This window comes from Herpailurus yagouaroundi, unplaced genomic scaffold (assembly GCF_014898765.1).
Source record: "Herpailurus yagouaroundi ecotype Mexico unplaced genomic scaffold, PumYag 100, whole genome shotgun sequence".
Lineage (NCBI taxonomy): Eukaryota > Metazoa > Chordata > Mammalia > Carnivora > Felidae > Herpailurus > Herpailurus yagouaroundi.
In genome coordinates this window covers 24033145-24059888 of record NW_024412391.1, presented here as the reverse complement: position 1 = coordinate 24059888, position 26744 = coordinate 24033145, and the positions used below count along the sequence as shown (strand labels likewise).

The 26744-nt window shown below is 39.4% G+C and overlaps 1 protein-coding gene across 5 annotated transcripts in view; it reads left to right on the top strand.

The window, feature by feature from the left end:
* The window catches only part of CPED1 (cadherin like and PC-esterase domain containing 1), a 268972-nt gene that overhangs the window by 7874 nt on the left and 234354 nt on the right, over window positions 1–26744 (top strand). For 4 of the 5 annotated variants that reach the window (XM_040472137.1, XM_040472138.1, XM_040472136.1 and 1 more), the window contains exon 2: window positions 19529–19712. The exons of the other annotated variant lie outside the window; for it this stretch is intronic. In XM_040472137.1, the coding sequence (XP_040328071.1) occupies window positions 19529–19712 (184 nt within the window). The remainder of the gene's footprint in view (window positions 1–19528; window positions 19713–26744) is intronic. 5 annotated transcript variants of the gene reach the window in all.

Sequence of the window (26744 nt, the reverse complement as noted above, 5' to 3'; positions counted from 1 at the left end):
GAGAATCCCTAATAAAACTTATTTTTCAATATAATTATTTAGAAATGAAGAAACATGAGACTGTTAGAACTGGAAACAAGTTAGAGATCATTAGATTTGAGGTCGTTTTCTAAGTGAGAAAAATGAAACTTGCGGAAAGAAAGTGCCTCTCAGAGTAACAAATGGGGTTGATAACGATGACAGGTTTGGACTGAGACCTGTGCTTTTCTAGCTATATCCATCCTATTTTGCTATACTAGCTCCATTCTATTTCCATATACTCTCTCCCTTCTATTTTCATATAATCTTTTCGTTCTGTTTCCATATACTATCTCCATTCTATTTCCATATACTCTCCATTCTATTTCTGTATACCATATCCATTCTATTCTTGTGTACTATCTCCATTCTATTTCCATATACTCTCCATTCTATTCTCGTATACTATATTTATTCCATTCTCGTATACTATATCCATTTTATTCTTGTATACTATCACCATCCTATTTCCATATACTATCTCCATTCTATTTCCATATACTCTCCATTCTATTTTCATATGATCTCTTCATTCTATTTCCATATACTATATCCATTCTATTTCCATATATCCTCCATTCTATTTCCATACACTCTCTCCATTCGTTGGCATTATGGGTTGAATCGCATTCCCCTCAAAAAAGATATGTTGAAATCCTAATCCCAGTACCCCAGAATGTGACCTTGTTCAGAAATATGGTTGTCATAGATATAATTAGTTAATATGAGGTCATACTGGAGCGTCGTGGGCCCCTAATCCAATATGACTCCATTATATGAGGATAGTCAAATGAAGACGGAGACACACGGGAAGCATGCCATGTAATGATGAAGACAGAGATTGAAGTTGTGCAGTTGCAAAACAAGAAACCCCAAAGATTGCTGGCAAACCAGCAGAAGGTAGAAAGAAACAAGGAAGAATTCCCCTACAGTTTTCAGAGGCAGCATGGCATGGCTGAAACCTTGATTTCAGGCACCTAGCCTCCAGAATTGTGAGACAATGTGTTTCTGTTATTTTAAGCCACGTTTGTGTAGTACTTTGTTACGGTAGGCCTAGGAAACTAATAAAATTGAAGAGGCAGAACAGTTCAGCACATGAGCTCTGGAGTCAAATTAATAGCACTTGTTACCTTGCTACCTTGGGCACATTTCTTGGTCTCTCTAGGATTTCATTTTTCTCACCTAAAAGGGATATCTTATCACCTACCTTACAAGGCTAACATGAGGCTTAAATGAGATAAATCTTGTGAAGCACTTATGTGGTTGACACATAGAAAGTGCTCAATAAATATTAACTATTATATAATTTCCTTGAGGATTTACTCATCCCCGTAGTCCTCACAGACTCTGCCGTTTGGCCTTCACAAAGGAGGTGAGCAATAAATAATGGCTGCGGTGAACATGAGTACCTGGGTGAGGAGTGTCTGAGATGAAAGCCTTGTTGAGTTTCTCTCCCTCTCCTCCAGCATCTAAGCTGTTGCCTTTCCACACTAAAATGAGCCTTTACAATCAAGACAGGACTTGGGGAAGCGGATATGTCAGTCAGAGTCAGGCCTATTTATCTGTAGGCAAGGTCTTTGGTTCCGGCTAAGTCTTTCCTTTTTTTTTTTTTTTTTTTTTTTTTTTTTCTAATTTAAGATGCTGGGATTAATGACATGCTATAGTTGAGGATGTGGAGAGATGAGTTGGATGGGGAGTACAGGAAAGAGGTGAAGATTTTGGACTGTGAACAAATATATATATTTATATGTTGTCTTTCTCTCTACATAAAATATAAGCTCCTTATGGGCAAGTCCATGATTTAAAGTGTTTACTGCATATGGCCCCAGTGCCAAAACAGTATCTGGCATGTAGTGAACCCTGAGTAAATATCTTGTCATTGAATAAATGAATGGATGAACGATGACTGTGAGGATCAGAGAAAGCCTACTTTAAAGCAGAGATGAGAAAAGGAGAGGAAGTCCCTCCATCTCTTTTTAATTTTTGTTGAGCTCTCAGATCCAGCACCCCATCTTTTTCTTGTGCCAGTATCCCTCGAACCCCTTTCGGTACCATCTGTTCTTATACCTGCGACCAATGCTAATCATCTGCCATCGTGCTACATTGAGTGTGCTTCAGTTATCATCCATTTCTCCTGTTCTCTTCAGCTCATTTGTCTCATTGGGATCTTTATCCTGTAAGAAGATCTCAGGTATCTACCATGTTTAAGAAAGAAGGAGGAGGAGGAGAAGGGGGAGAAGGAGAAGGAGAAGGAGTGCATCCTTTCCCAACCAGTGTGCCTTTCTCTCTTGGCTTACTTCCTATCTCTCTTGGCTTCTGAGTCACCATCATCTAACCTCTCTTTCTATTTTTTAACAAATTAATTCTACTAAAAATTGAACTTTTCCATTTATGTTTTTATATTTTATATTTCAAGCATATCTGAAGGTAAATATTTTTAAAGTATGCTGATAGGAATCTAAATACAGAGGTCTATGCACAGGAGGCTCTTGGGAGATGATGTCAGCATACTAACAGGTATGTGACTTTCATGGAATTAGTTAGGCTGCCTGATGAGCATTTAATGCCTGTGGATTTCTTTGAGATAGTTGATTAGAGCTATGTTAGATTTTTATAATGAAATATGCACATGGGTGAAAAATGGTTCATACTGAGAGAATTTTAAACAAATTCAAATTTGCTTATGTTGGATAAATTTTAATGAAGTCTTGATGAAGCTCATATTTAAGCAAGTTATGTTAAATTTCCTATGGATCAAAGAATTAATCAGTTTATGGGTGTCATTCTCTCTTGTTTTTTAAAGATAGTGGCGATAGTTTCTGCTTCTTTCTCCCTCTAAGCAATTCTGTTTCTTTTTCTAATGGAATTGGAAACTCACATAAACCCTCTGAAATGGAAACCGCTAGATACACTCACATTGTAAAAAGTGCTTCCTGTTATCAACTTGGAGTCTGTGGCCTTTTGGGGTGAAAGGAATGTTTGGTTTCATTTTTCCCTTTGGTTTCCTTTGGACATGTTTCTTTTTTTTTTTTCCTTTGGACATTTTTTTCTAAGGAGCCATTCTCGCTAAAAGGATGAGCTCATTTTCTAAAATAGGATTTATGTTCTCTAACAAAAACTATACTAAAGTTGGAAATTTGCAGGGTAAATAGTACTTTGGCAATGTTTGCATTTTCCAGAAACTTGTTAAAAATGTAAAACTAAACATCTAGACTTATGTACAGGGTTGAAAAGGAATATAATAATAAGATATAAATTGAGGTTTTGTCATATATAAGTATCTTGATGAAAAAAGTTATTTAACTTTCAATTAAATTCGCTAAGGAAGGCTAATTCACTTAAGACCCAAAATAATAGATGAAACAAAATAATCATTAAGAAGAACACATGGACTTCGAAAAGCAGAATGGGCCCAATCATGTGTTCCGAAATATAACTACATTTGGTATCTCTAATCCTGACTGGGGGACTCTCAATGGATCCCTCTCGGTTTGCTTAGAATGCATCCCAATCAGAGCAACTTGCTAAGGGGAGGCTCCGACACCCTGCATATTGGTGGGAATCTACCTAACTATCTCTGTCAAGGCTTATGACCTCGAACCCGTTAAGTGGGTTGAATAAGAAGTCTAATAGAGCATAGGTGTGTTGTGGCACAGACATGGGCTTTGGCACACAGTGGTTCAAATTCCAACTGTGTCATTTACTAGTATAGGTCATAGGCAAATTTTACCTCGATTTCTAAACTCTCCATTTTTCTCACTGGAAGAATGGAGCTAACTAAGCCTGATGTGTGAGAATTGAATGTGTGTCTGAAAACATATGGTGGCTGACCAAGGTTTGTGTCAGTAAATGTTGGTGTTTTTCCTGACCCAAGAAGTTGGATTTAAGCTCTGACCTTAAACACAAGCACTTTAAATGGCTTATATTATATATATATATATATATATATATATATATATATATATATGTATTTCCAGAACACACATATGTAGTTCCTACATTTGGCCTTCAGCCTATGTGCTTTCCTCATTATATTCTACGTAAGCAAATATTTAAAGTATCATGTTCTATGCTAGCAGCCTTCAAAGTTTCTCTTTGATACCTCTAGATGAGTCAGATGCAAGCACATTCCACTGGTTTTCTAGGGATACACGAACAATACTTCCTGCCTCTCCTATTCAAGAAAGTGTTGGGCTGCAAGTAGTAGGAATGCAGCACATCTTCCCTGATTCATGAAGTGTGAATTATGCACAGTTTTTGACATTTTAATTCTTTTCAAAACCAATTTCTCATAACACACCTCACAGCTGATTTTTGGCAAATCAAAGTTTGTATCTGCTGTCCTAAGTATATTCTGACTACACCTCAGAGAGTGATCTGGGAAAAGTGACCAATTCAGGATGGGAGATTCAGGCAAGGGAAAGGCCTCACGAGAGCGAATAATCTATAGGGAGAAAAGAGAATTTGTTAAATAGTAATATTGCTCCAGGGACCTGGTGTTTCTTCCTTTTGACATAAGGAAAAGTGGACCGTGTTGGGGTGGTGATGTGCTAGTTAAAGGTCAGTGTATCTGAGGCAGATCGTACTATTCTCTGCTCACTTTCTCCCCAGGTGAGAGAGAAAAAGAACTGAAAAAAATAACTAATGGTTATTAAGGAGGGCACTTGTTGTGATGAGCGCTGGGTGTTATATGTAGGTGATGAATCACTAAATTCTACTCCTGAAACCAATATTACCCTATATGTTAACTAACTCAAATCTAAATAAAAACTTGAAAAAAACCCAGAACTAATGAGGATTGAGTTCCAATGTTGAAGAGTTGAGTGACCATGGACAAGTGACTTCTTTGGTTTCTTTTTATATCATATGGCATAAAGATGGAAATATCTGCTACAAAGATGTCATGGGAGCAGGTTAGACACGATAGCTCAGAATGTCTTGAAAAACATTGAAATTATAAAAGACAGGGGAATAAACATTATCACTTCTGTTAACAGATAAACTGAGGGGGAGGTGCCTGCGTGGTTCAGTTGATTGAGCGTTAGGACTCTTGATTTTGGCTCAGGTCATGATCTCACAGTCCTGGGATTATGACCCTCCCTCATGTGTGTGGAGCCTGTTTGGGATTCTCTCTTTCTTTCACCCAAACCCCCCATCTGCACAGGCATGTTCTCTCAAAAAAATAAATTAAAAAAGTACACTAAACCTGGGGCACCTGGGTGGCGCAGTCAGTTAAGCGTCTGACTTCAGCCAGGTCACGATCTCACGGTCTGTGAGTTCGAGCCCCGCGTCGGACTCTGGGCTGATGGCTCAGAGCCTGGAGCCTGTTTCCGATTCTGTGTCTCCCTCTCTCTCTGCCCCTCCCCCGTTCATGCTCTGTCTCTCTCTGTCCCAAAAATAAATAAACGTTGAAAAAAAAATTTAAAAAAAAGTACACTAAACCGAATGAAAAAAAAGATAAACCGAGATATATTGAGAATTTTAAGAGTTCATTTGAGCAAAAATCAATTCTAACGAGGCAGCGCCAAACCGGAAGTGGCTGAGAGTGTTTTCCTGTCAGGAAAAGGCACAGGCAAGGTAAGGCAATTGTTGTTTGTTTGTGTATTTATTTTAAGAAAAAGAGGATGAGTGTGGAGGGGCAGAGAGAGAGGGAGAGAGAGAATCCCAAGCAGGCTCTGCACTGTTAGTGTGGAGCCCAACGGGATTGGGGGGGGCACCAAACCCACAAATCATGAGGTCATGACCTGAGCTGAAATCAAGTCAGATGCTTAACTGACTGAACTACCCGGGCACCCTAAACTAAGGCAATTATTGATTGGCTAAAGCTTGAAACCTAGTTGGCTGTTTGTGATTGGTTGTCCTTAGGTTTTGATTTCCTAACCTTGAGGGACTTACAGGCTTAGATTTTGGTTTGCCTTACATAGGCCACCACCGAATTACAGCCAATTAGCCAAATAGCCCCCATGTTCAATTAACTTAACACATCCCAAAGGATACTGCCATGAAAATATTCTCACTACATTTAGCATCTCTTGAGGGAAAAGAATGCGTATCGGCAACAAAAGTGTACCGGCAATACTCCTGTTTTCATTAAAAAGTTACAGTATAATGTCGTTTACAAATGTCAAGTTGTACAGTTATGTGTCAGCATTCCACCAGGAGTCCAAAATTGCACTGTCACAATTGAGTTTCCTCTTGATGTTCCACTGGTTCTTTAACAAGCAATAAGAAGTATAATAGCATTCCGATAGTTTCAGCACTAAGCCTAGTTCTTCTCCGGTGGAAAATCTAGCATTAATTTAGCCAAAGTGCACAAATGCTTCAGGAAAAATGCAACAGGAAATTAACTTTTCTGTAGCGGTGCAGGAACTATCTGACCTTAGCAAAGCATCAACCAGAAAGTCAACTTTCATACCGAGCAGGAAACCTTCCATACTAGACACACCCAGAGGGCAGAAGTGATTTCAAGTGGGTTTTCCCTCACTCCTCCCTTTATTATTCTCTCTCTCTCTCTCTCTCTCTCTCATAAACAATGAAAATATTAATAACACATCTGAATCTTTGTATGCACGAGCTAAACTTACTTGTCCAAATATTTTAGCGCTACATTAGCTATTTTAAAAATGGATAGATTTGGGGCAGAGGTGTTTTTGTTGTGGTGGTGGTGGTAGTGTGTTTTTTGTTTGTTTGTTTCTTTTTTTGTGTGGAGAAGATAAAGATGAGGGAAAAGGAGGTAAACAGATTATTTTTCTTTTAAGGAAACAATGGTTCAAGCAATATTTTGTCTGCTTTAAACAAACGTGTTTGGTGGAGAACAGATAAAATGTATTTGTGAAAATATATTCTGTCAGAAATAGAAATTTTAGGAAGCTAGAACTGTCTCCTGTTTTTAATATAAAATGATGACATTTCATTTTATTAGTAGTAGCAGTGGTAATAGTAGTAGTATTTAGAGGGAGAGAGCTTGAGTGGGGGAGAGGGGAAGAAGGAGAGAGAGAGAGAGAGAGAGAGAGAGTGCATCTCCATGCTCAGCGTGGAGCCTGACACAGGGCTCAATCTCATGACTCTGGGATCATGACCTGAGCCAAAATCATGAGTGGATGCTCAACCAACAGAGCCACCCAGGCACCCCAAAATAATGACATTTTAAAAGGAAGCCCCTTTTCTGTGATATAAATGAGAAGATTTCTCATACTCCAATGATTGCACATGGTCCTCAATACAATTCTTAGAAAAAAAACCTGAAAAAGTAACCAAGAATTAATAATGATGTAACTACCCCCTGTGAAGTCTAGCATTTAAACAAAATCTTCTAATGAATTACTAGCAGTTGGATCAGGGCAGGGATCAGGTTTAGACAGTGCCTGGCACATAAGTTGAGTGAATGGATCAATGGGATCTAGTATAATTCATGCTGTGTGTCTAGTTTAGGGATTCCTGTGGTGCCACTGGTCCTTAAATTTTTCTTTTGTATTTTCAGTTGGAGTTTTAAACTCTTTCTCCCCAAACAACCCATCTAGGTCTTCCTCAGTTTATAAGATGTCCTCACTTTCCTGAAAAGACCAAAGCAATTTATTACATTAGAAGAGATGGTTTCTTCTGTAGGTCTGGCCTACGAGACCCTTTGCTGGACCCTTTAAGAATAAACTGTACCTCTAGGAAGGGAACTCATTTTTCTAGCCAGTCACACAAGAAAGCCAAATGCTGTTCTGCAACATAATCCATCCCCTAAGGGAAGAATTACAGAGTTTAGGGAGCTGAAAATTTGATAGCAGTATTAGATGATGTCTTACTCCTTCCTCTGGAGATAGTGCTTATTTTGTGGTATTACTAGATATTATCATTTCCTGCCAATTTTGATTTTTAAAGCAAAAAGTTGGCCATCGAATACTTAAGCATTCTAGAGTGAGTATGTAATTTGGAAAGCTCTAAGATAGATTTTGAAGGGAATATGTGAGATTGTGTTATGATGTGTTGGTGTAATATTGCAGCATGTGGCAGCATGAGCAGGACCAGGGTAGACCAGGTGGAGGCTTCTAGAGGGGAAGCATGGAAAGGAGGTTTCCTAGGGCTCAGTCAGGCTGGGAACGTGTTACCCAGGGTAGTCCCCAAGGAGAGCCACGGTTGTATATTAGTACTGGCCTTAGTGAGCTGAAGGGATAAGATGAGGAGGCCATGGAGCACCAACCACCACAAGAGTGCTCCGAGTAAGCAAGAAAGCAGAATGGGTGCCAAGCCAAAAAAACGTGCGTGAGGAAACTTCGTGTGTAAATTTGGTTTAAGGCAGGATTTTTTTTCATGCAGAGCGTGGTGCCTGCGTATTTAACACTTGTTTCTCCGTTAATCCTAAGGCTTTGTGCCCTACATGGGTAGGATGAGGCAGAGTCTCTCTGGGTTTGTGAGGTATGGGCCTCTGTCCCGTGGCCATTCAACCAAGCACTGCAGCTGGCCTTTGCCGCCCTGGAAATGGAGGGGCACCTAAAGGGAGGATATTGGTTTTCCATCCTTAACCATCTGTCCAGTTCATGGGGACACAGGATGTCTGGTAAGAATCTGGATCATCTGGTTGCTACAGGGCTGTGAGTACTGAGAGGCAAAGAGTACCGTGAGTACTGAGAGGCAGGAGCCAGATATCTATCTGCATGGGATTGACATTAGACACTTCACTGAAGTGAGTTTAGTAGCCCCTCCTCCTCTCTTGGGGGGTCTGAATGTGGTGACTGGGCAGGCAGTGGATGGAGACTCTCAATCCCCACCTCAGCACCTGAATTCTACCTGTACTTCTGGCAGATAGATAGATAGATTTTTTTTTTTTTTTTTTTTTTAAGGCCGGACTCTCTGTGCGGAGTGGGTCATTTTCACTCTGGTGCTCTTTCAGATTCTCGGCTGGCCAGCACACATTTTATTTTGGTGGCTGGCTGCAGAAGCCTGGGATCCCTGTCTGTGCAGTTTTGAAGTGCAGAGAGGACTACAGGGCTTAGGAGGACAGTGGAGATCATAAACTGGGCTGGTGGTGGGCAGGTTAGCAGCTAGCCTTGTGGCAGAGAGAGGCAGAGAGAAGAAAATGAAGATGGAAATGGAAAATGCAAATGAGGAGTTCTGGAATTTCCTAGGTGAATGCTATGGAAGGTTCTAAGACTAGACAATGGTGACCATTAACTTCTCAGCCAAAACGAGGGAGTGTAACGTGCTAGAGAACTTTGTATATCCCACTTGTGAATTTATTTATAGAACATTATAATGAAATGTAAAATTAAATCATATTTAGTCACATAGTTAACATAGTGCTTAATTTTTTATCTAGCACCCAAAATCTAAAAAGTATGTCCATTTTATATATGATATCAATGGCCTTTTTCTTTCATAATACGTTTGCTCTAACACTGAGTATTTATGAAAGAGAAATATTAGAAACGACTGATTATGTGTAAATGTGTTAACGTCCCTACTATATAAATACTACCTTATCCTATTCCGCTTGTAATTTGACAGAACCCCTACGAAATCACATGGTTGAATTTTTTTTTTAACGTTTATTTATTTTTGACAGACAGAGCATGAGCAGGAGAGGGGCAGAGAGAGAAAGAGAGGGAGACACAGAATCCGAAGCAGGCTCCGGGCTCCTAGCTGTCAGCACAGAGCCTGATTGCAGGGCTCCAAACTCATGAACCATGAGATCATGACCTGAGATGAGGTCAGACACTTAACCGACTGAGCCACCCCAGCGTCTGTCAAGAGGTTCTTTTATGCAATAACTTCTTTAAGAGATGTTTAATACGCTTTACATTTATGAGGCGCTATGTATATTCAACTGCTTTTATCCTCACTGAGTCTCCTTCAACCCTTCCACTAGCATGAAAAGTAAGACAGAGGTTGGTACTCATTTGCAGATGAGGAAAGTGAAGTACATCAAGTAGAGTTTAAGTGGTATTAGCAGATAATGAATGGAAGGCGGGAAGTAGAGGGGAAACCCAGGATTTAGAAGGCCTTGGGGAGTTGCTGGCAAAGGCTCAAACTAGTCTCTGGCATCTATAAAAATGTTTGGTAGATTGTATGATGCTTAGGTATTGATATTGCCGTAATGACCCCAGTGTTCTTTCCTGTCTGTTACATTGTTTTTGTAGGGACTTACTATTTTAAGACTGAATTGCTGAATTAACTGGTTGTTTGGGCACCAGGGGACAGAGACTTGCTATTATTTTAACATTTTTCAAAAGAACAAGGTCTCCCCTTGTTTTCTGCTTGGTGTTTCACAATTGTGGATTGTCAACTTTATATTTTCTTCATTACGGATATCCTTCAGGCTACTGTGGACACTGTGATAAGGTTCAGGGGGCTTGAGAATATTTGCTCTGAAACCTGCAAACGTGATCGGGGCTTGAGGATGGGAAGAAGAGAATGACTTCCTCCTCTTAAATTCCACGAGCTTGTCAGACTAAGAAAAGCCTGGGAAGCGAGAAGAGTGTGGGGTCAGGAAAGCAGAAGGAAGGAGAAGAGACAAAAGAAGGGCCCTCATGAGTGGTTTTATTTGATCCGAAATAGGAAGTAAAATCAAATGTGCCTAAAGGAAAAGCAACCTACATTCTCTCCCAAACTCATTTACAGCTTTATCTTATTCTTAGAGATATCTCCAAGGACGCGATCATGAGCACCATCTCCCAGCTACCCCTGGGGTTCTGTAATCTCTGCTGGGTCTTTGTTATGTCTGAAAGTTGCAGCAATCAGTACATTGAAGACCCACAGCTGTGCTTCGTGGGTGGCACCACAACCAAAGGGGAGCCTTGAATTAGTTGGAGGAAAAACCTCCAGAGGAAGCTGAAACAGAGGCTTCCCATGACTTTCCAAGCAGCTAGAAAAGAGAAAGAGAAACACTAGGAGAAGCAGAGAAGGGAATAGAAGTTCCTCCACGTTGGTGGAAATGGCTGAGATTTTCACGCGGTGGAGTTTGCCAGCCAGCTGCAGCTACAAGACAGGGAAGAGGGGACCTCGCCGCAGGAGACACTAGACACAGGCTGGAGGAGAAATCCCTGTTCCTGTGTTCTCGGTTTCATTTTTAGTTTCTTCAAGATTCCCGCCATGGGTGAGGGTTAGCCTGGGGCGCAGGGCTGAAGCTGCGCTTTCGCTGGAGCCTCAAGCGCCCAGAAGCTGTTTAGTCCACCTTCTCTTTTCTGTCCTGCAACTTGCCCTCTGCTAGCCTCTCCTCTTTCCTCCAGCTGAACAAACTCTGTACTTGTGCCCCATTTAGAAAGGCACAGCGTGGTTCCCGGTTGTGAGTGTGGAGCCTGGGCATTTAACATACGGATGACGTGGGAATTCTCAGGGTCGACCTTCAGATTTTGTAGATGTGGTGGGACGTCTTTACTGCTAAGCAAAAATCATTACATGTCCCTTAAGTTTCAGTATTTCAGATCTTCCTAGCGGATTTGTGCAATATGACATTATTTATCATTAAATATTTTCTAGCTGAGGATGGCCAGGTCAGGGTCTGTCGTGCTGTTCTCTTCCATTTTCCTCCTTTGTGCCCGCTTTTCTTCTGATATGTCAGGCTTCTAGCCTCCCTTCCTGTTTACTTAATACCAAGTAAATTCATGGCCAATCCTTTCTTTGGGACTTTTCTTCCCACTTCTGGAAGGTTTCATCCTCTGTACTTTACCTCTGTCTTAGTTACACTCACCGTGATTTGTCCTGTTGCTGCTTCTCCTTCTTTCTATCACAAATGAGGCTCCACAGTACAGAACTTACTGCCTTTCCCCGCCCAGTGCATTTCCGATGATGCTCCCCCGACGTGATTCGGTGCCTCCTTAGGACAGGTGTCATGTCTCTGTCTTATAGCTTGATCGCCCAGGTCACTGAGTACTAACATTTTTGAAAAACCTTTTGGGGGCACCTGGGTGGCTCAGTCAGTAGAGTGTCCGACTCCTGGTTTCGGCTCAGGTCATGATCTCACAGTTCATGAGTCTGCGCCCCACGTCGGGCTCTATCCTGACAGCTAGGAGCCTGCTTGGGATTCTCTCTCTCCCTCTCTCTCTGCCCCTCCCCGCTGGAGCTCTCTGTGTCAAAAATAAATAAATAAACTTTAAAAAACCCAACAACTATTCTGTATTATGGAAATGATGGCATATAGTTCTTAGGAAATTCTATCACTTAGGAAGTAAAAGTCTGCCTTCTGGCATTCTGTTAGGATGCCCATCGATCCAGAAAACAAAATAAAACAATAAAACACCCTCCCAGTTTTCCTCATTTGCCTCTTCCCTGCTATGGCTTTTAGTAAAAGGAATCAGAATTCATTGAGGTTGTACCTAGGTAGAAAGACCAGCATAAAGTTACCAACTTTTAAATTCTCTACTACTTATTAGGTTTTCGTTTCCTATTAGCTACTTAAAAAGATAATGAGTAATGATGTATTACCTACACTTTTGTCCTCATTGCCAGTTACTTGTTACCTATCTGGCTATATTTACCATCCACAATAACAAGTACATATGGTACTGACCTTGAAGGACTTCCTGTTTTAATTTCTCTGCCCATCTTTTCTCTCCCTCTAAGAATTATCTTTCTTCTCTCATTTGCTTTCACACACAACATTCGTAATACATGCGAGTAACAGCATCTAAAAGAGCACCTCAGTCATTCTTTAACACTTTACCCAGACCAGAGATTTTTTCTCTGCAGGTACTTACCTTGCATGATTCACTAATTGTTTATCACTCCTTCCACTAAAAAGTGAGTTCAGGGACACCTGAGTGGCTCAGTTGGTTGAGTGCCTGACGTCGGCTCAGGTCATGGTCTCACAGCTCATGAGTTTGAGGCCCACATCGGGCTAAGAGCCCACTTCGGATCCTCTGCTCCCCTCTCTCTCTGCCTCTCCCCCACTCACGCTCTCTCTGTCTCTCCCTCTTTCTCTCTCTCTCAAAAAAATAAATAAACATTAAAAAAATTTAAAAATGTGAACTCAGTGAGGGATAGAGCTTTGTCAAGTTTCTTCACTGTTACGTTGCTCAGAGCCTAGAACTATGCCTATCATATAGAAAGCATTCAAAAATATTAAATGGGTAAGTGGCTGAATGAGTGTGAGTGAGTGAATAAACATTGAGAAAGAGCCAAGAGGGAAGAGATATTAAGGATCCAGGAGAAGGAGAAAAGATGGATGAAATTCTCAGGGATTTGAGGGTAGAAATTGGAAGGAGGTTTGTTGCCTAGAGAAAGGGGGTTTGTGGAATCTGGAGAATAATCAGAGCAATTAGCCATGGATAAGGGAGGACAGGTTTCTCGTGTGGAAGTCAGAAGAAAAGAGGAAATGTTAGTCGTGCTGATAGGCTATGCGTTTGACAAAACAGAGGCTATTTAATTAAATCAGTGTGTTTCCTTCTAGCAGTGGAAATTTCACTGTGAATGGGAGGCAGTTTTCTGTAGAAATAAGAAGATAGCTGGAGAATAGGAAAGTTAGTCACTATGGAGAATGTGAGAGAGAATTGAGCAGTGAAGAGCATAGTGGGATGGTCTGGGGGCCCTGAAGACGGAACTGGTTTTGCCAACCAGAATCTGTCCACTGGACACTTTTCTCCAGCAGCTCTCAGCAACCCAGCCCGGGTGCAGGACAGGCAGGCTGCTGAGATCTTTGGGTCTCAGAGTTTCCACGGCACCCTAGTCCTCTCAGCTTACGCGGCATGTCATAATTATTATAACTAGTTGTTTATGTCTGCTTTCCTTGATGGGCTGTCAGCTCTGTGGGGGCCAAGACTTGTCTGGCTTTTTAACCGCCATGTCCCCAACTCTTCCATGCTTGAAGCTTTGCCATGTGAATGTGACGCACGTCCAGTGGAGCAAGGGGATAATTTCATATTCTGGGTAGGGAGTTGTTGGAGTGTTGGACCAGGGGATCCAGGCTGCACAGAAAGAAGGTAAAAAAGAGGCTAGTAGAAAGTTGGTATGAGCAGGAAAGACCAGTGTTGAAGAACTGATATGTTGAGAATAAATGAGATGGAAATACTTGAATGTGATCAGAGAATGGAATATCTCATTTTATACGTTCAGAGGTGGGGGTGTTTGGGGACCATAAAGTCCAAGATTATGGCCATTCGAGCGGCCACTGTAGTAAAGTGGAGGAGACAGGCATTAGGGATGAAGAAGTCATAGATATTTCACGGCTTGAGATGCAAATATCAAAGCTTCCACTGAGAAGTTTCTAGTGTATATTTTCACCTCATAGTAAAATAATTAAAAGGCATGCATGTGTTTACAAACAATGAACTCATACGTAGCATTCATGCATTCATTCATTTCCTCATTCATCCGTCCATTCCCTTTTACTGGAAACTGGTAGTAAGCTGTATGTGCAATGGTTAAAAGAAGACACATTTAGGCTTTCAGGAAACATGAAAATTTGTATAAAGGTCAGACACTAAACAAGTAATAATATGTTACTATAAATTGTGAAGCGTGCCAAAGGGAAAGATAGATTGAGAGATAGGTGATGATGGGTTTTGGGAATAGCTGTTTAAGTAGGTGCCATTTTACCAAAGCTATATTGAGGATACACCTTTTTTATATTGAAGCCTTATTGCTTTTGTTTCTCTGTCATTGTTTAAAACTTACATAGAGGCACAGATGAGCAAACTTGCTTTTCACTGGATGTTCTTGGGATAGTCAGTAGCCCCAAGGCACAGTTTGCCAGTGTAGTCAGAAGGCCCTCAGTGTCATGGAGTAGGTCTGAGAATTGTGTGTTTACTCCATGATGGGCTTGAGATTCAGTTGAATCAGTTGTGAGATAAAGGCAGACTTAACTAAACGTTCATTTATGGAGGAAATTTCTCGTGAGGCTCTGTTTGCATATCCGGGAAACCTGTGGTTCCTACACTGTCCTGCAATTATAAATAATTTCTAAGAAAATGTAGAGGACCTGCATCCAAGAAACTCAGTTTTATCTCTTGAATTCTCTAAAATAAGTGTAAATTTCACCAATGAGTAAAAAAAATCCCTATTTTATTCTTATAGTGGAAAAATTAAAGCATAATTCACTATGATAGATTCCGCAATATTTCTAAAATGTCAAAGATTGAGACCAGCAAGGCAATTTTACTTTTAGTTATATATAACATACATCCAAGGTCTACTATATGATTTGTATTAGAGCATCAAAAGGTGTCATAAATACATGGCTACTTTAATAAATCTAGAAAAAAACTCCGTCATGTGGAAAAAAACAAGTTTTATTTTTCATCCCTTCTATATTTTAAAGAGCTGCATTTCTTGCTTTTTGTGTTAAGTCCTGGTGAAGATTTTTTAATACTATAAGTAACTGAGAAACATGGTACTTTAATAATACAGCTCTTTATTTGATTTTTTTTTTTTTGCTGCAAATTCATTACTTTGCTCAAACATTTAATTCTATTTTTGTCATTCTTGCTCCTATTTGAAATTCTGCTGAAATAAATTTCTTAATACAAATGTTCACCACTTTTGTATTCCCAATCTTCCATGGTAGTATTTATAACCCAGACTTTTACACATTGAAGAAAAAGATGTTTGTATTCATTCATTCAAAGAATATTTATTATGTGCCCATTATGTGCCCAGTGGTATTCTTAGGTAGGGGAAACAAAAGTCAACAAAATAGAAAAAATATATGCTTTTATTTACCTCTTTTTATGGTTTGGGGAGACAGACAATAAACACAGTAAGTAAATAAGATCTATTTTTACATTAAAAGGTGATGAGTCATATAGAGAAAAACATACATCAAGATATATGGATGCATATAGCTTATTGCAGAAATGGTTTTTATGACAGAGACAAAACTATATTCATTGAAAAGCTGATAGAATTCTTAAGGGAGGGGTGCCTGTGTGGTTCAATTGGTTAAGTGTCTGGCTCTTGATTTCAGCTCAGGTCATGATCCCAGGGTTGTGGGATCAAGCCCTGCATTGGGCTCTGCAACTGAGTGTGGATTCTCTCTCTCTCTTTCCCTTTGCTTTCTCTCTCTCTCTCTCTCTCTCTCTCTCTCTCTCTCTCTCTCTGTGTGTGTGTGTGTGTGTGTCTCTCTCTATCATTGAGAAAAGAAAGAGTTCTTAGTGGAAAAGCAGAATTAAAATATAATACTACTCAGTTTAATCATATATAGTTAACATCGTTTATTAATGGGACACTGTGTTGGATACCTTTAGATACCAAATTCATTTAATTCCTCCTACAACTTCATGAGGTAGGATTTGTTATTTCAACTATACGTATGAGAAAACTCTGATGTAGAGAGATAAAACAACTCTCCCCAGTGGATGAAGCAAGGCAGACTCTGAATTTAAATCCAGATTTCTGATCCCCACTCCTCTCCTGTTCATCCTCCACATTGCTGCATCTAACACTCCAGGTCGTTTATTACAACACTCTGTCCTTTGCTTTATTTAAGGTGGTATAAAAGTTTCAGATGTTGAAGTTTTTCCAATAAAAGTAATAAGTGTTTAGTTTTAAAATAACTTTCATGTAGTCTGGCAAAGTGATTTCTGAGGGACAGTTTTTCAGATCTTTCCAGAAGGGAGAGGGGGAAGTGACTTGGGAGCTCAGAGTGTCAACATCCAGTAACATTCATTCTTTCCTAAGTCTTCTCAGAAGGCCTGCGAGTCTCAAGTTTAGTTGCGGTAGTGGTGGCTAGGTTAAATTCTTTCACTAAAAATATATCTTCAGAATTGTAGGAGTAATCAAGAGCTCTCAGTTCCCAAAGTGCTTCTCTCGGCATTTGATAATCCTGCATTTGCTGGTGTGGTTGACATAATTGTTCACGTAGTTTTTATTTCGCATATGCAGTGTGTGCACCTGTCATTGGACCAGCTAAAAGCGTTCTTGCCCCTTGGTATTGGGCCATTTTGCTGATACAGTCTGTTATAAATATGACAAGGACAGGAGCAGTTTGTATTACAGGGTAATACAACAGAATTTGACTGACAAGCTCGCTTCCTATTATTCTCTGTAGTCTGAGATGTGAGCGAAAATGTCAGTCTATGCTATAAAGGTTATTATAGAATATGGCCACTTATTATACTTTATTTAAAATATATTTTTGTAAGATATACTGGCAAGAGCCACATGGCTGTGGCTTAAACTGATCCTGGTTGGGGGGGTGGTGGGGGAAGGGAGGGGTGTATCTTTCAAAATAATAATAACGTCAAGTTTGAAAATACACTCACCTCATGTGAAATCACTGCTCTACTTGAGCCAGCTGTAATAGAGAGGAGCATCCTGTGATTACGAAAGAAAATAATGTGAGAAGGGAATTCTGGGCACTCTGCATTTTGTTTGAGTGACAACGATATATTTGGAAGCATCTGTCTTCCCCTTGCACCTAGATGCATGTTTGTTTATTTTGGCCTCCTGTGGGATACTGGTTCCTTCTAACTCCTGTGGACAAAGGCTCAACTGTTTTTGGCTTCAAAGACTCCTTCTAATAAGTTTACCATGACAAACAATGATATTGGCTGGGGAATCGTGTCCCAATAGGCAGCTAAATTTTTGAGTTTAAATAGTTTCATTATCAAGAAAACACAATATCCTTTAACAAGGGAAAGTATCTAATCAATCATGTTTGCCCAAAGTACCATGCAGGGGAGGTGTGCTTAGCTAGTTTCTGTTCCTTTCTATTAAATCCACTACACAAGTATTCAAAGCTTATGTTACTGTGTGCCAGGCAGAGCTCAGATTCAGAAAGTTTTTCTGATTCTTTGTTTTTTATATTATTATTTAAAAAACACATAGATGGTCTTTCTATGTGTATAGTATACCATGCACAGTTCTAAGCCAGTCACAAACATTAACCCTTTAGTTCTCACAGCGCCCTTAGGAGGAAGGTATTGTCCAAGGTCACACAAATAGTTCTGGCAGAACCAGGGGATTCAAACCCAGCAGTCTCTCCAGAGTTTGTGTTTTTCTGCACGTCATCGTGCTTTGTCAATCCATTTACAGGTGGAGATAATTCGTATGCAGTGAAAAATAGGATATAGTTCCTGCCCTCGGAGAGTTTACAACCTAAATCTGTTTCCTCTTTCTTTCCATATGTATCTTCATACATATCTTCAAAGATCTTGATAGACCACCATGGCTCATTAATTTCATAGATATCTTCATTTATTAAACACATCCTGTGTGTACATGCATACTGCCTGTAATGAGCTCACATCAGGGAGAGATGCACATTTCCTTTCCTAAGTGCTAATAAAAGGGTGTATTTCAATGAAAACTTTCCAAAATAGGTGATGTTTGATTCAGAGTTAGCCAGATGGACAAATGGAGAGAGAAAAAGGAATTTAAGTAGAAGACACAGGTATGTGTATGAAGGAACAGGGTGGGATCAGGAATGGAAATAATTAAGAGTGTGATATGAACAGAGAAGAAAGACAGGGCTTAAGTTTGAATGACCTTGTGTTCCTTGATGAAGATTTGGAGTTGATTCTATCATTAATGGGAAATAATAAAGAACTTTAAGTAGTGAAGAGGCATGTGGTACATACTTTTAGATCCATAAAGCGGACAGTTCGACTCAGAGGTGTCGCTAAACGTAGTTTGGATTCCCAATTTTGTTTTTTATCTCTTCTCCCTCATCTTCCTTCTCCAATTCCTTCGTCTCCTCTTCTTCAGTCTCTCCCAGGTTTTGCTCAAACCCCCATCCAATCTCACTGCTCCTTCCGGTAACAAGAAAATGTCTACTTTATCCAGTTTTAATCTCAGGTTTTCAGGAAAATATCCAATGTCTACAATTACACCTTATCATGAACTCAAATATCAGCATTCTTTCTACTTTGTCAATTGGAAAATTCCCTTTTGTTAATGGAATTTCAAACACTGTCGTGAAAAAGAGGAATATTTATGTGGGCAATCAATAAACTGTGGAAGGAAGAACCTGAAATTATGATGCTCTGGATCTTGGGCAGAGACCCAGCCTGCCACCCTGAGATGCATTCCAATTTTGCTGTGTTCTGATTGAGAGGAGAAGCAGCACTGTGTATCTCCAGAGGGCTCTGAAATTGCTTCTCAGCTCTCCCCGTTCCTAACCGTGTCCTTCCAGCACAAAATCCATCCTCTCGGAGTCTGTTTCCTCTCCCATGTTTACTTAAAAAGCACTGTTAGAAGATAATGCAGCTGGAAGTATTTTATACAAGCACAATGCAGATGAAAGGCATTGCTATTAATTTATATTTTCAGCTAGAGTTGAGTTCTGTATTTCTATGCAACAGTATTCCTCCAGGACCTCTATATTTTAATGGCCTAAAATTTTCATCTCTCTGTAATAGAGAGAAAAATTCAATTCACCTTCGGTTCTTGCCTATGAGGTCACTTTTGCCCTTGCCAGCCTTTCAGAGAATTTGTCTTTCATTTCCAGAGAACAACTTGAAGGGTAACTTTCTGAATGGCCCTTGATTTGCATTAATGATGTCCTTCAAGGCAAAGTGTGCTACTTTTTCCTCTTGAATTTTTATGCCTCCTTTCTTTCTTTTTCTTCTTCTTCTTCTTTTTTTTTTTTTAGATTGAGAAATCGATAAAGATACACTTTGGGAGCCATGACAGAAGGGCCGTCCTCTACAGGCCTTCTTCCTACAGCAAAATGGAGTTTCAGCTCCATCAGCACGTCCTCATTCAGCATCGCTACTCGGTCGTCATCGCTGAAGAAAGGCTTGGTGCTGGTCTTGGGCCGGGGCTGCTAGAACAAGGTCAGAATAAGAAGTAAACTCCATAGCTGCTTGACATACAATGCTAAACAATTTTTAGAATGTGCTACTATCTCCCCCTAAAGAAATTTATAAAAACAAAATTTTACCCATGATCCACTTTCTTGCATCAAAGAAAATTTGGCTCCTTTTTTACTTCCTCTCAATTTTTCTTTAGCTCTATTTCTTTATTCCTGAAATTACTTTGTTTATATTTTTGTAGCATTTTGGAGTTGCATAGTTCATATTTAAATGCTACATAAAAAATGTTTATGTTTATGAGCCTGAATACATGTTCTGCCCAGCACCAAACTGCTCCATATTTTAAGAAAATTGCCACTTCATCTGACTGCAAGTAGAATGTGCTGGAAATTGTTTTGAGAAGCCGGCTTAAATGTGATTCACAGATTGGCTCTAAAATGGGGAAAAAGTATGGATATTTATCACAGACACTATTACTAGTCAAGTACTTTTATTTCTATCATTTGAAATGAGAAATAAAAGACAAGTTTTTAAACAAGGTATTTGAAAAGAAAGTTGAGCAGATGATGAGGGTCAAAAAGGGCAATGAGAATAACAACTAGCGGTTCCTGAGCAACTAACCACGTGACAGACACACTCCACCTTGCTCTTTAAAGTGCAAACTTATGCCAATGAATGAGTGAGGTTGGGGAGACCTTTAGCCACAATTACCCTTCACCAGGTTCACTTTTACCACACTGGTAGTAAAGCTATAAGCTACCTAGCTAGCAAAGCTTTTGAAGGATAGGACCCCAAAAGATAGACTTGGGTGAAAAGAAATATCCTAAAAATGTACAGAGTATGGGCCATTAGGACAGGTCTTCAGGAATGCCATTTGCTCATCCCTGCCCCACTGTGAGTAGTATGGAAGTCTAGAGCCTTGTGCTTCTGGAAGCAAATGAGAAAAACAAAAAGGAAGGTAAAAGCTCTGGAATGTCAAAGAGTGCTGAAAACAAATCTTACAAACGTCATTGCAGTTGGTTCTGTTAAGGACCAACCGAAAGTTCTGGAACAGTCATAAATGATATTTGTCAGAAAAACATTTATCAATGTTACGGAAAGATATAGAATGTATAGCCTCCTTCTCATCCCCAAAAACCTTTTAGTTACTTTTTTAAAAAAAAGCTTATTTATTTATTTTGAGAGAGAGAGAGACACACACAGAGTGTGAGCAGGGGAGGGGCAGAGAGAGAGAGAGAATCCCAAGCTGGCTCTGCACTGTCAGTGTGGGGCTCGAACTCAAGAACCTCGAAATCATGACCTGAGCCCAAACCAAGAGTCGGATGCTTAACCGACTGAGCCACCCAGGCACCCTCTACCTTCATAAAACATTTTAGCCCATCATTGACCTAGGTGATTGAATGTATAACCACCACCTATGTGCCATGTGAAAACATCAGCCATGATTACACAGCACTGTTGTCTGAAATGCCTGTTTCTCGACCTCCTTGGTACCGCTACTGACTGAGTATGTGGACGACCTGGATTCTCTGTGCATTTCAACTTCAATTCAGTTTCAATTTTCAATTTCATCCGTTTTGCAATTTAGAAAGAGTATGTCTGCTCTCTCCCTTAATGTCTGGGTCAGTTTTACAAGAAAAGGGAGAATTACTTTGAGGCTTCCAAATATCAAGAAAGTGCAAAGACAGCCTGAAGGCAATGAAATCTGGCAGCCAGAGGAGCTGGTAGGCCCAGCATAAGCTAAGGAGATGGTGTCACCAGAATTTGTCAGTGTAAATACTGATTTGGCTCTCTTATTCCACCTTCCCTCCTCTTTTACAACATCCTTTTCCTCATTCTTTCTTGGTTTCTTCTTCTCGGTGTAATAAGATATTATTCCTGGATAAGGCCTCAGTTTCATGAGTATGGAAAACTGATTTTTGGTTTTTCACTTGATTTTGTAGTTTTCACTGTGAGAGCAACATCAAATACCTAGAAATTAAAAAAAAAAAGTTCTGTGACCATGATCTAACATTTCCTTGGTTTTCTAACATATAGGAAACAGAATCACTTTTTTATTGAAGCTTATTTTCCATGGCCACAAATTTAAGCTGTAGATAATGTTTGAGTTGGGGTACTCATTACAAATATATTTTCTAAAGATTTGATTCTTACAAAACTCATTTCTCTTTAGTTTCACATATTCCCCTAATGCTTCTTTGCCTATATGTACAGCAGCAGAAAGTATGATGTTATACTGGCACATTTAAACTTCCTTTCTCCATGCCGAGCATCTTGGGGGGAGTGGGGGCAATTCAGAATGATCCGGAGACCTACCCCACCTATCTTTCACTTCATCATTGCAGTTTCTGCTCTTTGCTAAACTGAAATTTGAAAGTATTACATCCAAAATAAATCAGGTACTACCACAAATGTTACTAAGTGCCCAGGTGCAGATTTGACATGTTTATAAAATACATTCTTGGTTGTAGGAAAATAAATACAAAATAAATTTTCCCCTGTCTACCTATCCATTTTACCTGCCTTTCTCTCCTCTTCTGATTTGACCCCAATCACTTCTGCTGACCTCTTTCTGTGCCATCCTTTGAAGCACAGGTGGCCTCTTTCCAGCCTGGGGCTACTTTTTTTTTTTTTTTTTTGATGTTTATTTATTTTTAAAAGAGAGTGAGACAGAGCTGAGCAGGGGAGGGGCAGAGAGAGAGAGAGAAAGAGACAGACAGACGGACAGACAGAATCTGAAGCAGGCTCCAGGCTCTGAGCTGTTAGCACAGAGCCGGATGCGGGGCTCAAACTAACAAACCACGAGATCATGACCAGAGCTAAAGTCGGACGCTCAACCCACTGAGCCACCCAGGAGTCCCTGGGGCTCCGCTCCTTTTTTCTTTTTTAAACCTTTAAGGCCAGAAGTGGATAAAAATTAGCAAAAATAAAAGGGTCTTACCTAGGCAACATTCCACTATTAAGTATAATCTGTTTTTGTAGAGTAATATTTGGGTTTTATATTTTATTCAGTTTCCTTACTACTTAGTAAACATTTATTGAAAGGAAAAGTAAGCAATCTCAGGTTCTAAGTTACAATGTGGGCATCATGTTTTTTCCCTGGTTAATTCCATTCTAGTGACATAACAGAAGTTGGTGGCTGTATCGGGAAAGACAGGCCCTGGATATGTGACTTTAAGCAAGTTAGGTTCTTTGAGCTTTAGTTCTCTTATCTGTTAAATGCAATAATGATATTACTTCATGTTAGTATGTGGTGAGAATTTAACCACTTTGTCTGCCCCATCAGAGTTCTGGGAGGAGACAAAGTAAAGCCCAGGCAATATTTTTTATTCAGTAGTCTGGGAGTGGGGCCTAGAAATTTATATGTTAAAAACAGACACTTGTGATTCTGATATATAGTCCATTGGAGCACACCATCCTAAGGGATATACTGTTGGCTCAAAAAATAACAATCTTTAGAGTTAGTTTTGGGAATAAAACAATGCAAAAGTCTGTTTGCTATAATGCCATTGTACTACTTAAGTTTTAACTATGCCCCCCCTGGGTGGCCCTGTCAGTTCAGTGTCTGACTTCTGCTCAGGTCATGATCTCATGGTTAAGGTGTTCAAGCCCCATGTCGGGCTCTGTGCTAACAGCTCAGAGCCTGGAGCCTGCTGTAGACTCTGTCTCCCTCTCTCTCTGCCCCTCCCCAATTTGTGCTCTCTCTGTCTCTCTCAAAAATAAATAAACACATTTAAAAATTTTAAGTTTTAACTATATAGGTATTTACAAACATTTCATCTTTAAGCTGATTTTGAAACAGTAAGAGGACAATTGTCTTTACAGGTTTAAACCTACAAAACTTAGCAGCATGTAAAACATACACTTTATGGTCCTTCAGTCCTTGCTTTGGAAAAATATATCTTATGTCCCTGTGTTTATAAGAGCATATAATTCTCCAAAGGAAAAGATAGAAGCACCAAGCAATTATTGCCCTTCCTAGTATCTAGGTACTATTTAGTAAACCAGTGATTTAGTACATGGAATAGTATAGTAGCCTAAAAGAAAGTAAATGTTTTCCAAAAGTTCTTAAACTCATTGTAACGTCCAAGTAGCATGTGGTCCCTGAGACTCTGACTCAGTAGGTTGTATCATTGGATCAGAATTATTTCTGTGTACTTGAAGAGTAGTGCATATTTAGCAGTTTTCTGTTCACTTCTGAATATACTTTGCACTTCTAAATTAGACATATTATATAGGCACATGCAAAACAAATGCCAACTGCTGTCAAAGCTTCGGAATTGGTTACTCTTATGGTTTCGCATTGCTCTTGTTTTTGTAACTTGGGTGTTTTGCGTGGAATGTTTTTTTGAAGAAATACAGAAAGTGCAAGACCACATTGATTTTCTTTCCAGGGGTTGGCAAACTATGGCCCACCGGCCAAATCTGGCCCAACGCTTGTTTTGCAAACAAAGCTTTATTGGAACACAGCCACACATTTGTTTTCATACTATCTTTGGCTGCTTTGTTCTGCAATGGCAGAGTTGAGTAGTTGCAACCGCGACTATATGGCTCTTAACACCTAAAACATTTATTGGGCCCTAACAGAAAAAGTTTGCTGACCTATGTATTTAGACTAATTCTATGTCACTTGATCCCCTACCAAGCTGATGGTTAAACTTTAGGACTCGGATTGTTTAGTTTTTTAACTTATACCAGACCTCATTCAAAAAGGACTTGATGGTTTACACTAAAACATATAATAATGAAATTACTAAAATGGAAATATAAAATTAGGGCTCAAACTGGATATTCCTCTTAGTTACCATAATTTAAGCTTAATTTTGGCTTGAGCCAAGAGCAACAAGGGAAAGAATAGAAATTTTACACTCAGAAAAAAGGGAACACTATGTTCCTTCCCCTAACCTTCCACATGCCCAAGTAGTATATTTAAAATAAGTTTTTTGAAGGAATTATTATGTAGACAACCCTAAGTTATATAATGGGTCAATAGCCAGAGCAACATTTGTATTGCAAATGAAGTGGATGTCATATCTTGGTTCAGATAGCAAACTTCTAACACAAGCTGAGAGTATAACGTTAACAGCATGATGTAGTGAAGGCATTTCTAAGAAGGGCTAGAGTTAATACTATGATGGTGTTTATTGATATTTGTATTGATATTAAACTTGATAGAGTATGTTCTGGAGAATGGTATTTTAAATAATGTTGCTTCACAGCCTCCCCCAACCCCACCATAAGGATACTGTAATTTATCCAACTGTGTTCTTGAGAAGCACTATTAAAAGATACAGTTAATAGAGCGAAAGATACAGATAGATCACTACTTAATGTTGTGGAAAATATATTAGAAAAGAAAAACCCTATTTCCTTCCCTGTTTGTAATTTAATAGCTTTCCATCCTCCTATATTTTTATTTACATTCACTTGCGCCCGTAAAAATGTCCAACACATCCATGTACCATTTGAAATTTAGTTGGATTTTGAAGGTTTCTTTTATAAGGGCTACTTGCCAGAAGCTGTTTCTGAGATTTGTATGGAAAAGAAACATCTGCTACAGACAAATCTTAACTTTTGTGATGGAAAGCATATTTCAAGTTTTCTTTAGTTTATTTGTATTCAAAAGATGCTATAAGGAAGTTGAGATTTAAATTACCCGTAAGTAGGAAGGGCTTAACCGCAATAATTGCTTTCTTGGAGAGGTTGTAGACTGTGGTAATTAAAAAGAATAAGCTTTGGAGTAAGATCAAACCTGGGTTGAGTTCTAGTATTTCCTTTAATGGTTATACAACCTTGGACAAGTTACTTAACCTCTGAAAGCTCTATTTTTCCCTTTGGGATTTGATTGTTTTGGATTGTTCTGTGAATGCCATGTTACAGGCACTCCAGAAATGGGAGCTAATATTGTTATTACTGTCAAGAACTAACTAACAGAAAGGAGATTATGGAGATTCCTTTCTCAGGAGATACATTTATACGAAGAATATAGGGGTGCTGCTGCTGGATATTTTGTGATAAATGAACTTAATAGGTGTTTTCAAGGCCCTCTTTATCAACTTACATGTTCCCATTGAAAGGTCTGGGCTGTAAATGCTCCTGAAATTCCAACACAGTCTCCTGGATCATTCCCTTGGAAAAGACCCCTCATTAAAAATAATAATAATAATAATCTGTAAGTTTCTTGAAGTCAGGGACCATGTCTATTCCGCTTACCCCTTAAAACCATGCTCTCCATCCAGAGGCACAAAATAAATATGTATCAAATACAGTTGAATACGTGAACAAATGAAGAACAGTGTACCAGTATTTGAGCTCCTTAAATGGTCAACTACTTCAGAGAATTCACATTAAAACTTAATTGATAAACCTTTTATTTTTACATAACTTTATAGGAACACTGATACTCTACGCATGCTCAAATCTGTTCTTATATAAAAATAATTCATCCACAAATATGGTAAGTAAATAGGGCTGATACTACCTGTTGAGGGTTTTAAGTGCTTGTGTCCATTTTTCAGAATTCTTCTCTTCTTTTGCTTTTAAGACCCCTCTGTCACTTTGACCAGTGCTACTGCCTGTTGGTTCTGGAGGAGGATGGATGAGTTTAGTTCTAAACATATTCAGTCTCAGGTGCTGTGAGCTTTTCTATAAATGTATTTAGCAGTAACTGAAGAAAGTAGAGAGGCCAGGGCAGGAGATGAAGATTTGTGAGTTACTTGCTGAGAGGTGATGATTGATTCACCGGAAGTTTACTATTCCACAAAACAATGAAACACGAAATGTTACCTAACAAATATTCTCCAATAAAGGACACGTAAAAGTAAGCATACAGCTTTTGTGGCTTGTGAACGTAGAAAGCATCAAGGGTCAGAACCCCCATCTTGTCATTTAGGTCCTGTTTGTCATCTACATTATGCTCTCTACTTCTTTGCTGAGCATAGTGTAAAATATTCCTGCTTGTGCTCTTCCAATCCTCTGCTTTGCAAAAATATATATTTATAATATACACCTTCCCTACAGAAACAGAATCACCATCACATTATTCTCTTTCAT